The sequence below is a fragment of the Arvicola amphibius genome, chromosome 15 (genome assembly GCF_903992535.2).
Source record: "Arvicola amphibius chromosome 15, mArvAmp1.2, whole genome shotgun sequence".
Taxonomy (NCBI): domain Eukaryota; kingdom Metazoa; phylum Chordata; class Mammalia; order Rodentia; family Cricetidae; genus Arvicola; species Arvicola amphibius.
This window is the reverse complement of record NC_052061.1, coordinates 17748785-17766240: the sequence shown is the minus strand read 5'-3', so window position 1 is coordinate 17766240 and position 17456 is coordinate 17748785. Positions and strand designations below refer to the sequence as shown.

Sequence of the window (17456 nt, the reverse complement as noted above, 5' to 3'; positions counted from 1 at the left end):
GTGTTTTGCATGGTGCCAGTGTATACAGCAAGCGCTCAATAAGTGAGAACTTTAAAAAAAAATGTGTAGCCCAAAGCAGAACAAATTAAACAACTTTTCCATTCAAGTTAACAAACAGGGAAGTCCCCTTTGCATAGAAGTCATTACACCAAAGAAAGGCAAAGCCATTGTGACTTGGAAGTCTTAGCTGTGGGGATCAGGATAGTATCCAGCTCTCGCACGAGGAAGACTGCTAAGGGTCAAAGGACGTTTAAGGAGTGAGGGATACTGCTGGTCAGACATGGGACATGAGGGTTCTTGATGCCAGGGCTGGGCTGAAGTCCATCAGGAGAGTGCTTGTTGACCATGGATGAGACTCTGGGCTCCATCCCCATTCACACACACACACACACACACACACACACACGATTCCCATGTCATTAACTCTGAAGCTCACACACAGAGTGACACTGCCTCAGGAAAGGTGAGCAGGCCATCGGCCATCATGTTATGGCTCTGTCTGCAGAAACTACCTTTATTTGTTCATTCATTCATTCATTCATTCATTCGGGTTTTTTTTTTTCAAGACAGGGTTTCTCTGTGTAGCCCTGGCTGTCCTGGAACTCACTCTGTAGACCAGACTGGTCTTGAACTCACAGAGACCTGTCTGCCTCTGCCTCCTGAGTGCTGGGATTAAAGGAGTGCACCACCACCTCCCAGCTTATTTACTTATCTTTGAGACAGGCTCTCCCGGCTGACCATGAACTTGCTCCATGGTTAAGGATGATCTTCCTGCCTCTACCCCCCAGGTGTTGACATTGCAAACATGTGGCACCACAGCTGGCTGAGCCACCTTGACATATGAGGACTCAGAGGACCTAGGAGAGACTTCCTTTTGGGGACCCTGAAATCCCAGGAGCAGCCCTTGAAAGTGTGTTTAGAAATATCCACACCACTGAGAACTGTGCCCTGCCCCCTCTCTTATGGATAGCTATTACAGAGATGGCCAGAGTTTGCCCTCAGTTCTCTAGCAGCTACTTAGTGAGTGCCTGTGGTGGGTGGGCCCGGGAACATGAGAGTCACACCCACCATGGTGTGAGAGATCAGGATGTCAGCACATCTGGATGAGAGGCATGTCCCAGCCATGAAGGACGAGCTAGGGAGTGGGACAAGTGGCTGAGTCGATGCAGGAGAAAGGCACCGTATGATGGGGGAGGTTGGCCTGGTCTAGGAGGCCTCAGATGATCTGAAGGAGGGTAGTGTTGCCGGGTTCCAAGAAGCCTGAGGAACACGGCCTAGGGACAGGCAGAAGGTGGAGCTGCAGGAAAGCCACAGGGAGAGAGGTGAGTGGGGTGGCAGTGCTGGGAGCACGGCTTTGACCTCGCAACAGATGCACTGCAATGTCTTCAGCAAGTGGGGAGGCAGGGAAGGACTTTGGTTTCAATTACTGACGTAGACAGCCTGGCATGTGGCCACACCATGGTACATGCAGGAAGTGGCGATGGTGGGGGGCAGTGCTGCAAGCCAGCAAAGGGCCATGCAGATGGGAGAAGGCTTTAAGAAGGAGCAAGGAAGACCACAGGGCTGTTTACACCAACCCTGGGACACCTGGGAGAAGTGGGCACGGGCTGCCACGCTCCCCAACGGGAAACAGCCACCTGGGTTTTGCAGCTGGCTGTGTGGGGCACTGCTGCATCTTGTCACCCTCTTTCATAGCACAGGTCCCCACCAGTGAACAGTGCAGCCCTCCGAGGAAACCGAGTCAAAAAAAAAAAAAAGTGATCTTGGGTCAAAGCCACTTCCAAGTAAGTTTTCTAGTCTTTATGCCAGCTTTATCCTGCATAGAAAGAAAGATTTCTTTAGAGGCAAGAGAACGTGAGGAGGGTCATGCCAAGCACAAAAATGCACCAAAAAGGAGCATCCATGTATTATGGAGTCAGAGGATCAATGCAGAAATGCCTAGAAGTCAAGAAAGTCAAGTTCTCCACGAAGAGGAGCTAGGTTAACAGAGCACTAGTCCTAGGCTAGACCACTGCATTAACAGTATGAGGTTAAAGGAATGGGTAGTCTGACATCCATATTGGCCACTTAATTAAGCAACTTGTGTCAAATAATCCCTCCAGTCCAAGTTTCATCACTGTGAACGTGGTTCAGAAAGCATCTTCCAGGGCTACCGTCAGGGCTTACTGAGGCTTATGTAGTGCAGGCAAGCCCCAGAGGATCCTGGGAGGACAGCCACCATTATGACATCCCTAGCATACAGATGATAGACTTCTTAGGGAAGGGGTGAGTGTCCATGCTCGAGCTGAAGCGAAGTCTGAACCCAGGCAGGCTGCCTTCATTGTCTGCCTTCTATCCTGAACAACAGGGTCTTTCTCAGAATCCGTGTAAGGAGGGAACAAACGAGCAAGCGGTAGAGAGAGGCCGTCTCAGTATGCAGGTTCGTAGAGAGCAGGCGTAAGCTCTGATGTTTTTATAAGCTGAGAAGTACAGGGAAGTGAAATTGACCTTAGTCAGTTTCTCTCTAAAACCTAAGCTGTGTCCCAGTTTTCTAAAACTTCCACAGCCCCCGAGCCACGCCCTCCTATTGCCTCTGCAGGCAAGCTGGTCTCAGTTGGGCCTCGGTGAAGAGGGAAGGGTAAGCAGGGCAGGGTGGCTCATGCCTGTGATCTCAACAACAGAAGATGACCTCAAGTTCCAGCCCAGCTTAAACTACATAGATCCAGGCTAGCCCGCACTATAGAATGAGACTCTCTCACACATATGAAAAAGGGAAAGATTAGGTTTCCAGGGCACTATGGCTATGAGCACCATCTTTATATCCTCACCATGCTGGAGGAAAACACCCTTGGAGAGCACCAGCCTCGAGGGCTTGGGGCTCTAAGCAGAGGGAATCTACTTTTGGCCATGTGTCGAGAGCCAGACCCTACATCTGTAGCTTCCAGCTGCACAGGGCAGAGGCTTGTGACGTGCAGAATCCCAACGGCTCTCAATGGTGCTGGACTCTGGTGCTCAAAGCATCATGGTTAAGAGATGGTGAGGACGCAGTTACTGCTTGATGGGGGAAAGTCCCAAAGGTACCTGGGATCCCCTGCCCCCACAGGGAGAAAAACAGAAGGGAAACAAGCCAGACTTTAGGAAGGATGAGGAAGGAAGTTTGTACTAGAAATGCAAGTTGGCTACAAATCATTCTAGAAAATGAGCCAGTCTGTGACTGTCACATGGCCCTTGAGCCCGCTCTATAGCTACCCAATCTTTGTCATTTTTACTATAAAGAACTGTAGTGGCCCCCATAGGGTCACAGGGAGAGGCACTATTAGGACATGTGGCTTTGGTGGAATAGGTATGGTCTTGTTGGAGGAAGTGTGTCACTGTGGGGGTGGGCTCTGAGGTCTCATATATGCTCAAGCCATGCCCAGTGTCAACTTCCTATTGCTAGCGGGTCAAGATGTAGGACTCTCATCTCCTTCTGCAGCACGTGTCTGCCTGCACACCATGTCACACATGGACTGAACCTCTGAAGACAGAAGCCACCCCAATTAAGTGTTTTTCCTTTATAAGAGTTACAGCGGTCGTGGCGTCTCTCTCTTCATAGCAACAGAAGCCTAATTCAGACAGAGGCCACTATCAGAAGGCAAGAAGAATGGGACTGCAGATGTGGTTCAGCTGGTAGAGCAAGAGCCCAAAGCACACGGAGCCCTGAGTTCAACCTAAGCACCAAGTGAGCAGGCGTGGCGGACCACCTCTCAGTAACTTAGCACATGGGATACAGAGGCCCGAGGACCAGGACGAAGATGGAGATCACCCTTAGCTACCTACTGAATTCAAGGCAACATGAGATCCCACCCTCCCCACACCCTGTGAAGGGTAAGTTTGAGGAAGTAAAAATGAATGGATGAATGAAAGAATGAAAGAAAAATTTGGGGGAATAAAAGAAAAACAAGAAAGAAAAAAATACATTTTGGTTGCATTGATGGGAACGTGGCAGGCAGGAGTAACTAATACCCAGTGGGATGGGGTCGTCAGTTACCTTCATTTAACAACATCAGTGTCTATTGTCGTGTGTTCTCTTTGGCCTAGATGGAGGCAGGCTACCTGGTCAACTGTCTAAACAGTCCATACAATAAGCACCCACATTTAGGAGCTAGGTGAACTTCCAACAGACCCAAATCACCTGCTTCCTTTCCTGTTGGTTACTTAGGAAAGACACCTAATCTATTATCTATATGAGTTTCTTATCTAGAGAGAAGTGAAACAGTTTTTGATGTGTGTGATCATGTTTTTCCCTGTAGCAAAGAATCTAAGAGCTAAGATAAGAAGTGGCAGTCCTGTCACCCGGAGAGGCCAATGCCAGGCCTCACATAGCACGGGCTATGGGGTCAACAACGCAGGGCTGCACACAGAAAGATTTACAATAAATAATAAAGCCGTCCATAAAAGATTATGGCTCTAAACAGTGATACATTTCACTAAGTGCTGGGTTGTGGCACAAATATCTCCACCTTTAACATCTGAGGGCCAGCAGGATTTGTCTCCATGTGAGCAGAAAGCTCATGGGCCCACAGTCAATCCCGGAACCAGCTTTGCAGGAGTTCCCACGGGACTGCTAGGACAGAACAAAACACTGAAGGAAGGGACGGAAGGTGAACATAGCCTGGAAGAGAAGCCTTGAGGGCGGGGAGGCGACCCTGCCAGTCCAGCACCTGCCTGAGCAAGTGTGAGAATCTCAGTCCAGCGACAGTGCATAGAGCCAGTGTGGCGGCGGGCTCTGAAATCTCAGCACTGCAAGGCAGAGACAGGCGGAACACTGAAACTTGTGGCCAGTGAGCCTCACCAAATAAGTGAGCCACACACACAAGCGCATGCACACACACACACACACACACACACACACACACACACACACACACACACACACACGAGAGGGGGGAAGGGAGGGAGGAAGAAAAAAGCCAATAACTTCACCTGGAGTAAGGACAATGTCTTCAAAGTAGCCAAGTGTGCTGGAAGGATTGCTCAATGGTTAGAGCACTGCCTACTCTTCCTGGGGTTTGGTTTTAGAACCCATATCAGGTGGCTCACAGTCATTTGTAACTCCAGCTCCTAGGTCTCTGATATCCGATTCTGGCCTCTGTGGACATCTGTGTGGTGCGTGCACACACTCGCCAATAAATAAAAATAAATAAACAAAATAAACCTTTTTGAGGAAGCAGCTGCTGTTGCTCTTCACAATGAGGGAAGCAGTCTCGGAGCTCTGAGCCAGGAATGGCACCAAGACAGAAAGACAGCGGAGAGAGCAACCGCTCTGCAATGCTTCTTCCTGGGGACGCGGAGCTACACATCAAGGTGGAGTGGAGCCGCATCAGACACAAAAGTAGATTATCCTGACTTGTTACACACAGACAAATTTCTATAGTAAATGAAGGAAAGTATATTTTCAAGACAAAAGTTTCTTAATTATCTGTTAATCTATGTACCTGAATTTTCTGTCCCCAAATTCTGGGTGGAAAATACATCTAGAAGGTTTGAGCTCATTCTGAAGCGATCAGGAAGCTGTAGCTGAGAGAACAATCTTCCATGTATGTCTCCAAAAGCCACAAGAGACAGTTGACAAAACAGCTACCCCAAGGATTCATCTAACGCCAGTTAAAGACTCTCTGCCCACACACAATGCGCCATGACCAAAGGCGAGCGGCTACAGGGAGCTCCTGTATGGAATCTCCATGTCTAGATAAGGAAACCGGAGGAAATAACAGACTGGGAAGGTCTACACAAAGGCTACGGCTTGCTACAGTAACAGACTACAAGCTTGGCTAAAGAACACAACCGTTTTTCTTCCGAAAGCTTCCTGAATATATCATATTTAGAGGATGAGATTTTTCCAAGATGAGGACTAGGGAAGTGCTGGATTCTTTACAGTGCTCCTCAAGGAACTGAAGTGCAGGAGGAAGTCTGTGGTACGAGAACAGCTATGCTTAAATGTCAGTACCAAACCGCTGAGACACCTGTGTACCTTCCCATTAAAAAAGAAAGAAAGAAAAGAACCAAGTAACACTGCAGGCTGAGTGTTCCTGGAACGCCCGAGACAAGGCGCGCTTTGGAGTATCTTCGTGTAAAGAAAGGTGCCTTGCGGACAGAACCCGGATCTAAACAGGAAATCCATTTTGGGTCCTATACGTCCTACATGGGAAGGTAATCATACACAATAATTTTAGTGCATCTGTGTTTTGACGGTGACCTATCACATGAAGACAGACGTGGAATTTTCCATATGTGGTGCTACGTTGGAGAACAAAACTTTGAGCTTTGAAACATTTCAGATTTCTGAGTCAGGACTACCTAATTTGTATTTCGTTTCAATTTAACACCCCACCACCGCTTAAAATTCCTCTGCCTCTCATAGATCCCAGGCTGCAGGAAACCTGCTGTGTGTTCAGGGGTGGCCCTGACCTGGTCCTCCTGCCCCCAACTCAGGAGTACTGGGATGGCAGGTGATCACGGCACGCCAGCTATGCTGGGGCTGGACCGGGGCTTCACGCCTGCTAGGCAAGCCTTCTACCCTTGAGCGAGCACATTGCTGGTCCTCAACTTCATTTTCATGATTACTCCAATTTTCTTCTTTCTAAGGGAGTGCCTATTTTGTTAATTATTTAATTATCCTTAACTATCACATTCTTTGATTAATTTATTTGTTAACAATTTAGAATAAGAGATTTATTAGCGTATGTAAATACATGCAAGCACATGAGCACGTCATTGTATGTTTGTTTTGTAACACGGTTCTAAGTAATGGACGGTAACGAAAAAGGACACTGGCTTAGTGGAGCTGGGGAATGACCCCGTCTCTTCTCAGGACTTCAGAAAGGAGGACCCATCTCCTGAGAGATCTCACCTTCTATCGCTAGTCCTGGACGGCAGCCAAGAGCAATTTGGGAGAAAAATCATCCCAGGCAGCGTCATGAGTTCCCACCCTGACTCTCTGAGACTGGAAATTCTTTATCCAAGCCTAAAAGGCACATAATAAACAGAGACCTCTCGAGAGCTCAGAACAGGGTTTCGGAGCCTGACGATCCACTGTGTTGGATACATTTTCAGAACTAGAGACTGAGGAGAGCAAACTGTGGGTTAGTCTCTGGACACCGGCAAAGGTTAGCAGGCATGTGCCCTAAAAACAGACTGGTACTGCAGCTCAGTGAGAGGGGGCTCCTGAGCGGGGCTGCGGGCCAAAGGTGCCCAGGCACACTGACCCCGCCCCTGCTGCTGCTCTGGGAGGGTGCTCTGGGTGGGTGAGCTTTCGGTGTGTGAGCTCTGAGTGGGTGCTCTGGGTGGGTGAGCTCTGGAAGGATGCTCTGGGTGGGTGCTCTGGGTGGGTGCTCTGGGTGTGTGAGCTCTGGGTGTGTGAGCTCTCGGTATGTGAGCTCTCGGTGTGTGAGCTCTGTGAGGGTGCTCTGGGTGGGTGAGCTCTGTGAGGGTGCTCTGGGTGTGTGAGCTCTGTGAGGGTGCTCTGGGTGGGTGAGCTCTGGGTGGGTGAGCTCTGGGTGGGTGAGCTCTGTGAGGGTGCTCTGGGTGGGTGAGCTCTGGGTGGGTGAGCTCTGGGTGGGTGAGCTCTGTGAGGGTGCTCTGGGTGGGTGCTCTGGGTGGGTGCTCTGGGAGGGTGAGCTCTGGGTGGGTGAGCTCTGGGAGGATGCTCTGGGTGGGTGCTCTGGGAGGGTGAGCTCTGATAGGGCCCTCATCTGACAGCAGAAGTTCTCAACAATGAAGAACTGGTGGTGTTGCTCACTCTGTAAGGTGTGAAGTGGCATGCTGGGAGCATCCTTACAGAGACATATGTTCAGAGAATCAGGAAGCGGAGCTAGTGAGATAGCTCAGTGGGGAAAGGCACTTGATTCCAAGGATCTGAGCTCAACCCTCGGACCCCACAGGGTACAAGGTGAGAACTGGCTTCCGAAAGCTGTCCTTTGACCTCCACATGTGTGCACGGTGGTGTGAACATTCACACAGACAGGCAGGCACGCACGCATGCACACACACGGACTCTCTCTTGTAATAAAACTTAAACAGTCCTGTGGCACAGCGCTGTGGCGCGGCTCTCTGGCACGGCTCCGCGGTAGAACATTAGCCTAAAGCACATGATGCCTCTGTCAGAAACAAACACAAGCATCAGAACGGTGGGAAAGGACTGGAGACTGAATCTTCAGGGGGTTGATTAAGTAAAGTATGACATATGGCAATGCTGAATAATACTAGCAAATCTTAAAAGGAAAATACTGAGTTACACTGACTAACGCAAACATACTGCATAACATAGTCCTAGGTAAACTAAGATTATAAACTGTATATATGGCAAGGTCCTGTTTTGGGTAATTTTTGAGTACATAAAAATAAATTCCACAAATACACCCATTGCCAATACAACCATCACAATTTAGCAATGGGCTCTCCCAGTAGAAGTAACATCAATGGTGATTACTTAAGTGTATATTCTATATACTCCGAAAGTCAGTTATCTTGAAAACCTCACAGAAAAACTATGCCATTTGATGATTTTTAGATCTTACTTTTTTTTAAAAAAAAAGGCCTTTCGAAGCATGACTGTGGAGTGACAGTTGTAAAAAGCCAAACCACAGAAACAGAAACAACCTAGCAACACTGTAACCTTCAGCGCAGGTCTCCCGAGTGCAGACATTAGGCAAGGCAGGGAGGCTTCAGGAGACAAACAGGCAAACCAACTCCCAAACAGAACACAGCACCAGCAACAACAAAACACGGCGGGAGAAAAACTGTGTGCTTCAGGGAAAATAGCTCAGACACACACGTGCGATGGTTCTTGTTGTCTTTGAAATGTACAGCGACATCTATTCTGGTCTTTCTAAAGGTGGACCAATACACAGAACCTAACACCAAGGTTCAGGGCCCAGGTTCCTGTGGCCCTGCTTCAGCATTCATCCAAAAGGGGCCAGGGAACTTCCCAGAGCAGGGTGCACAATGCAGGCCTTGTCAGGGCCGCTGAAGTGAAGAGGCCAGATCAGGGCATCCCAAGCCACCGGCTGACCAACGAAGGGAACCCGGCACACCCGGGAACGTGAAATGTCAACTCCTAGACGACCAGGTCTCCAGGGAGAATGTGACTTCTCACAGAAACTAGGATGGGGCTTTCCGTGAGAAGCCACCAGGGGGGCTCCGCCCTCCCTGCAGTGGTGCAGGGACCACTTCCACACAACACAGACACCCTGTGGCCTGCTGTCACTCGAGAGCTGTTCCACGGGGACAAGTCAGCTGCTGCCTATTTGCTGGATTTCTAGTAACAGCTTTGGGCAAGTTCCAGAGAAAACCCCAGATAAGAGCAGGGTTGAGGTCAGCACCCAAACTACATCTATCTGCCTTCGGTTCTATTGCCACTGGCTGCTGTGCCTGTCACGGACGATGGCTATTTCCTCACTGAGACTTCAGCATTTACCTTCATCCCAGACTCTCCAGAGTTAGACAAAAGACTAGTGTCAGCCAGTAGGAGGAACACACCAGTGCACAGTTTGAAGGGAAGGCACCAGCGGCCTCTTCAGACCCTGCCCCTTCAGAGTCACACCGCCTGGGCAGCTCCCTGAGAGCCTTATCTCAACTCTAATATCCCTGCCACAGATGAGAGAGACCAGGCCAGAGGTCACATGCACAAGCCGAGGGAGGAGACAGCTTAGTGAGAGAGGAGGGCAGGTACAATGGGCAATAATGCACCAAGTATTTCAAGGCGTTCACGTGTCTATAATAAACTGTTTGCAAGAATCAGTTTCAGTTTCTTTGAAAAATGAAAATTTAAAGATAACCTGAAGATGTATTTCCATGAAAAGACTCTCCGTTCAATGTGCATGCCAAGGCGGCTAGCTGCAGGCCCTGCGTCCTGCTACACCATGCACAAAAGCATCATGGTTAGCGGGTGACGGCATCAGAGACATCAAAACATCTAAATATTCCTTGAGACAATCTTCCGAAAGATGGCAGCATGTAGAGAAAGGATATCTTAAAATTTCATGCAGATAACCATGTGGCCCTGAAACAACCCTGGCTTCATTAAAAAAACAAAATAAATTATAGTCTCTTAATTCAAAAATTAATAGTGGTGTAATATTAAATGCACTGATGTTCTCTATGTATTCAGTTATAAAGTCACAAAACATGAGTGGTAAATAGAATATAAAAAGAGAGATTAAAAGATCACAAATTTCATTTGCTGTTTCCTATTTCTTTTCTTAATTGCTTCCGTCTCACTCGGTATTCCAAAAGTGATTTTTCAACTTTTAAAGTAATAACACCATTATTCTCTTAGGTTTGCCAGAGAAGTGAGAAGGGAAAATTGCATGAATGGAGGGAGGCAGCATGTGACACATTTTATCAATCTGTGCAATTTCTGTTACTGAATCATAAATATTTAAGGACATACATCCAAGCCACCACGCAGGAAAATTCTATATTGGACACTATCAAGTGAATATGTCTTTTTGGTAAACAATGTTTTCTGCTATTATCTAGATCACAGAAAAATAGCCTGCATTTCAGATTTGGAAAATTGGGCAAATTAAGTGTTGGTCTGAACGGTACAATACAGGTCTGTGTCTGATTTTTTTTTTTTCACTTCTTGTGTAGTAGTAATGGGTAAGAGGAGGATCCATGCAAACACGTGGCTCTTTATGGAATAAAGTGTGCATGCTGTCTTCTAGGCCTGCAATCTGACTCCCCCCCCCCATGGACACTGGATTATTAATGGGAATAGGTAATAAATGATAAGAGAGGCCTCTTGGCAGCCACTGTCCAAAGTTCATGGTGTTACACAACATTGGATCTGTTCCTTCACCTGCCGGGAGCTATCTGATGCTCGCTCCGGTGCTCGCTCTGGGAATCCATCTCCCTACTTCCATCCCGCCCGGCATCTGGCTGGGTGATGAGCCATGGCAGAGGACTCGGGCCTCCTTTCCATTACTAAACTTTGGAATCTGGTTATAGAATTATGCCTCATGTATTTTCATCTGCCAAATGACCATAATGGCTGGTTATCTACTCCCTATAGAAACGAGGCATGTGCTGGGAAAGCAAATTTATAAAAATTAGGGTTTTATTAGACTCATCCATGGTCTGTCCTACTCTCCTGATCCTGGCAAGAACTCTCTCTCTCCGCTGTGTGTCAGGCAGATGGCATTAGGCACACCCAGGACACGCTCTCAAAGAAGACCTCCGGGCCTCCTTACACTTGAATTTTCTAGACTCTTAAAGGTTAAATGTGTGAAAGGATGGCGGCTTGAGAATTTACAGGCTGCATTCAGTGCAGGTGCCCTTATAAGGGTCCAGACAAGGGCAGCGGGGCAGGGTCAAGGCAGAATCGCATGATCCAATCATTCCAGCTGCTAAGTAAATTGATTTTTGTGCCTGGCTATCTGGTACAGTCTGGTGGGTTATTTTCTGCCTTTTCTTTTGGGAAAGTTGTTCTAATTTACACAGCTGATTCTAAGGTCTTAGGGATTTGAAAATAAGAAAGGGCACTCTCAAACCGGTTCCTGCTGGGGATGTGGCTCACTCGTACAGTTGCCGGAGGCCCCGGCTCCAAGAGCAGCACCATAACAAAAAAAAGCAAAAACAAAAGCAGTCAAATCATTTCTTAAAATGAAAATCTAAAGGTGGCTGGGAGGTGGCTCAGTGGATAAAGTGCTTTCTGCACAAGGAGTCTGAATTCCCAGGACTGACGTAAAACGTGGGAGCAGTCAGCCAAGCAGTTAGTAAAGGTGTAGTGGCGCATGCCTTTGATCCCAGCACTCTGGAGGCAGCGACAGGGGGATCTCTGGGAGTTTAAGGCCTGGTCTACAGAGTAAGTTCCAGGACAGCCAGAGCTATACAGTAAGACTCCACCTTTATAAAAATAAGACAAAGAGCCGGGAACAGAAGCTGACGCTAGTGTTTCAGAAGCTTAAAGTGGAGAGCAATAGATGAAGAAACATGGTGCCATACATACACAGGTGATCAAGCTTATACACATGCACACATATATACACACGCATATGTACATCACACACACGTACACACGCATGCGTACAACATACATGCATTCTCATGCCTAGAACTTGTTTCAGAGTAATCTATGGGAAGAGGTGACAAGGGAAAAACAGATAAAGTGACACAGGTGGGAACTGACAAGAGTCTAAACGGTGACTGGCCCCTCTCTCCATCCCCGTGCATCTGTGAAATTCTCCTTTACAGAGGTATTAAAAAACAGACAAATGAACCCAGGAATGTGCTAGTGGCTAGCCTCAGCCTTTAGCTTCCTCTAAGTCTCCTTTTACAAACTGCCAAGAAATGCTGTCTCTTGTCATTTTCTGTTCTCCATATCGGATGTTTTCTAACAGAGGTATGGGCGAGGGGCACTGCGGTAGCTGGACTGGAAACTCCGTGGGTTAAGAGTGCAGGGCATGCAGCCCGAGGGCTTCTTGAGCATCCGATGTCAGGCACAGCATCTGGCCCTGGCCTCCCAGCAGAGCCGGTGGGAATGGCAAGCCGCAGTGCCTTTCACTGGGGACTACTGTGCTTTCCCACAGGCCCTGTGGGTGTAATGAACATAGAAATCAATAGCGATAGACAAATGGAGGGGTGCTATGGCCTTATGTAAGATAGGGAGGCAGCCAGCAACTTTCTTCAAGTTGCGTCTTTTTGCCCCCCATGCCCTGTAACTCCCCAAACTTCAGGAGCAGGAGAGAACCCAAGTGCAGGAGCTTGTGGATTCATCCAGATGAAAGAGGCAGGGAAAGGCCATGTGGCTATACTGAACAGGCAGGCTGGCCCCCAGGGCTCCTCCATAATAAACTACATAGTAACTCCTGAAGGTGGAAACTTCTAGAGTCCTGTGGTAAGCCACTGTTCTAAACAGTTAGCTTCTTCCAGGAAATAAACACTAGAGGTGGGATAACTGAGCCAAGTGGGGTACTGCACCCCTACAATCCCAGTACCTTGGACGTTGAGGCAGGAAGGCTCAAAGTTCCAGGTCAAACCAAGCTACATGGTGAGACTCTGACCCAGTAAGTACTAAAACACAGATACATGAGAAAGGAGAGTTTGTACAAATCTATTTGAGAGCTACCACAAAACATACCCTAAAATATAACCCCACCCTGACCTTGGGCATACAAAATAAGGGCCTTTGAAAGCGGGAAAGAATCAGAAACCGGAGAGCTGTCATCTCCTCTGTCCTTGGTGAGGGACAATTAGTTGGGCTACCTTGAATCCAATTCAAGCCATGAGGTAAGGGGTGAAAAAAAATCAATTTGTAGATTTGGCCAAGGTGTGTATAAGAATAAATAAAAACACACCCAGGGTTTTGTGGAATTATAAACCCTGGATCTAATCCTAGCTTCTGAACACGTCTGGTTGGGGCTCCTAGGAAGCAACTTTTCCATTGCTTCAGGCGGATCTGACTTAGGTTTTTCTTCCTTATAATAATCTCCCAGCAAGAGAAGAAATTACGATTGATTCCTTTTTGCTGAATGCTTAAAAATAAAAATCTCTTCTAACTATAATTATGCTTTAGTTCCAGCCAACACAGTTTATACCGGAGGTATATTTCAGTCCTCTTCCCTCCTCCCCGAGCATGGGAAAAAGCACAAAACAACATGGTCTCACACACCTCTCTGTAATGTATTCTGTAAGAATTTAGCATATACTCTTCAGGGTCTAGCAGCCTCCCTGGAATGCTGCTGGGGGCCTGCCTTGCTCCTTTCTTCTGTATAATTAGTGACAACCCCTCCCAGTGGGAGCCTCCATCAGGAAACAGCTTTTAGGGTACAAGGATCTGGCGCCAACACTAGAGGTTGTGTGGACTCTGTAGCACCTCCTACTCCAGGGACCCCCAGGGGACTGAGCTGAAGGAGGCTCCAGCCAAAGCCACAACCTCCATAGACTCTTCCCTGCTCCCACCCCTCCCATCCAAAAGCAGTTCCCCATTAAAGCCCCTCAAGAGAGCCCAGACTCACACTCCACTTTAGGGAGCCGATCTATGACCTTCAAGGGTCCCGTGGAAGCAAAGTGAAATGAGCATGTGTCATTAGTTTGCTGTCCTTGGGTGACTATGGATCAAGGCAACTCCATTTGAGGTTATGACTCTGGAACACAGCAGACAGACTTAGGATGCCATGGAGGTAGCAAGCGAGCATTTGTATAAACTCAGATCTCCTGCGGGGGCATCCAAGGCCAGAGACAAAACAGGCTTTCCACCCAGACAATCTGCGGACCATCTTCACAGGACCAGTTGTCCAGCCCTGTCCCTTCAGAGACGGGCGGTCCATCTTCCATTCTAGGACAAGGGTTCTTTCCCTAGTACTATGTAGCCCAGGATGAGGCAAACTGACTTTGTGTTCATTTCTCATTGATATCCAATATTCTGAATTCTACTGAACTGAGTAGAAGAGAAAATCTTGGGGTAAAATCCCAGAGAATTCTGTCTATACTTGATGGTGCAATGAGGTCGTTACAGCCTAAAAGAAAATCGGTCATTTATCTATCATTTGTTTCAAGGATTGAAAGAACAGGACTCGGGAGATGGCTCAGCTTGTAAAATACTTGCATTGAGGACCTGAGTTCAATCTTCCAGAACCCAACTTAAAAAAAAAAAAATGCAGGTGGGTCCTGGGGCACACTTGACAGCCAGCCTAGCCTACTTGCTGAGATCCAAGCCATTGAGAGACCTTGTCTTAAAAGGCAAAGTGAGGAAGCACTTGAAGAACTCCTCCAAGGTTGTCCTGTGGCCTCACATATGTAAACCCACGTAAACCCACACATACACAGACACATACACACACACACACACACACACACACACACACACACAAAGAATTAAAAATATAAAACCAGTCAACTGGTCAGTCAGAAAAAAACAACTCTGCTTGCCCAGGAAAGCAAACTCCTGATTGAACCAGTTTCCTGGATGTCTGTCCTATAAACTCATCTGGCCCTGGTTTCCCATGTGGCTCCTGTCTTGGGCTGAGCTGGAAGCAAGCTAAGGGTGGGGAATGGTCCCGCACAGGGAAGAGCTGCTCTCTGCAGATGTGCTTGCTGCCCCTGATCTACCTCACTTTTCCTTTTTAAAAGATTTATTATGTATACAGTGTTCTGTCTGCATGTGTGCCTACAGACCAGAAGAGGGTGCCAGATCTCGTTACAGGTGGTTGTGAGCCACCATGTGGCTGCTGGGAATTGAACTCAGGACCTCTGGAAGAGCAGTCATCTCTCCAGCCCCCACCTCACTCTTTATGGAGGGCGGTTCTCCAGGGCCCTGTGAGAGCACCCAGGTGCTCTCAGAAGGTGGGCCATCCACATGGCTGAGCAGAACCTCTGCCAATGGGAACTGTCCTTGCCTACAGTGTAATTCAGATCCACTTGGTCTCACTTTGCTGTCTAAGCTGCCTTAACTCCGAGGCTCAAGCAATTCTCCTGCCTTAGCTCCCAGCAGTGGGGACTACAAGATACAACATGGTGCCCAGCTCTTGCAACTTAAAAAAATTCATTTGACTGCTTGTTTGTGGGGCAGGCATGTCATGCGTGCGGAAGTCAGAGGACAATTCTCTCCTACCATGTGGGTTCCAGGGACGGAACTCCGTGGGGTGGTGGGGCTTGGCAGCCTCTGCCCGCGGAGCCTTCTCACTCACCCTCCTGCAACTATAAGAAGGCACTGTCTTCCGTCTGCTCTAAAATCCTTTCCCCCTGGAAAGCGCTTCAAGTCAATACGATGGGATAGCAGCGAGCTCACGGTTGCAGAGCCAGGGCGACGCATAACCACCAGAAGAACCTTGGTCCTGCCCTAGACTAAGCCTCCAAACTGCACCTCCCATTTCAACCCTCAGGTTCAGACGCTTCTACCAGTTGCTCACCATGGAAGAGGCTTTAGGTTCAGAACCAAGTACCAAAAAGTAAGAAAATAAGTAAGCTCCTGCAAAGGTGATAAGAGCATCTACTTCATAAACGTATCGTAAGGAATAAAAAACAATGACGTATGGAAAATTCCCCAGCCAGCCGACCCGTCCCTTGTACATATCTAATAAACAGTAAGGTTTGTCTCTCTGTTTATCCTAGGAGCTTGTCTTGTTGCAACAACTGAGCATTCTGGGAGAAAATTTTGAGAAAGCTCTAACTCCTCTGAATCCGCAGGGTTTGGAGAAGAGCATCCCATGCATGAGTGAAACAGGCCTGAGCACATGGGGCACAGGGGTGACCCGGCACACGGGGCGTGGGGGTGACACCGTACACGGGCACAGGGGTGACACGGGCACAGGGGTGACACGACACACGGGCACTGGGGTGACACGGCACATTGGGGCACAGGGGTGACACGGCACACGGGGCACAGGGGTGACACGGAACACAGGGCACAGGGGTGACACGGAACACGGGGCACAGGGGTGACACGGGGCGCGGGGGTGATCCGGCATACGGGGTGCGGGGGTGACCCGGCACACGGGGCGTGGGGGTGACCCGGAACACAGGCACAGAAGTGACACGGGCACTGGGGTGACACGACACATTGGGGCACAGGGGTGCCACGGAACACGGGATACAGGGGTGACATGGCACATGGGGTACAAGGGTGACACAGCACACAGGCACAGGGGTGACACAGCATACGGGGCACAGGGGTGACCTGGCACAGCAGTCACCTACCTGGTGGTCGTCCGAATGGTGTTTTCCTTCGTGTGATTGTGTTCTTTGCTCACTTTTTCTGTAAGGAGACAGAATGAAACACACGCCTTGGGTTACGCTCAGTTTACTTCCATCTTTTAGACAGAAACACCCAGTTTCTCTCTCATCTTATTGGGGAAATCAAACGCATCTAGATGCATCCACAAAACTACTAAACACTGATCAAACAGAACTAGAGAGTTAGGTGTGGGTGCTGCCGGTTGTAACTCGGCTTCAGTAAGCACGAGTACACACCACACACCCAAACACGCACGCATGTTTTCTACCCATCCTTCCCTAGTTGGTTACTCCTGTTTTCCTCAGGGAATCCCTCCAACTGCAGTTGTGGCAACTGTTCTGTCCCTAGCTCTGGCGACAGTCTGTCTTGTTCGGCTCTTTCCGAGGATGGCCAGAGAGCTCTTGGTGCTGTCATGGACTGCTTATTCTAATAAATGTCAGCAGGAACAGAACGATGTCATTAGACAAGAGGTAAGCCTGCTCCTCGCGCATCCTGGGGTCTGTATCCAGCAGCTGTCAGAAATTATTTAATTAGCTTTCAAGAACACCAAGTTGAACCATAGCCTCGCTGACCCCCGCACAAATGTGAGGACTCTCCCCTGACCATCACAGCTCTCGATGGCTTCTCTGAAGCATTTGCAGAAAACCTGGCCAACCTACACGGCTTTCAGATCTTATGACCAGGTAGGTTTAAAAAATAAAATCTCATCTTGGGGACTTTTTGCAAAATGTAAACAAGGCAGTCATGTGTGTTTACACGC

The 17456-nt window shown here is 48.4% G+C and overlaps 1 protein-coding gene across 1 annotated transcript in view; it reads right to left on the bottom strand.

Annotated features, from left to right (window-relative positions):
* Znf827 (zinc finger protein 827) overlaps positions 1-17456 on the bottom strand; it is a 169785-nt gene that overhangs the window by 60625 nt on the left and 91704 nt on the right. Inside the window, exon 7 of the mRNA XM_038313142.1 lies at positions 16660-16717. Within this exon, the coding sequence (XP_038169070.1) occupies positions 16660-16717 (58 nt within the window). The remainder of the gene's footprint in view (positions 1-16659; positions 16718-17456) is intronic.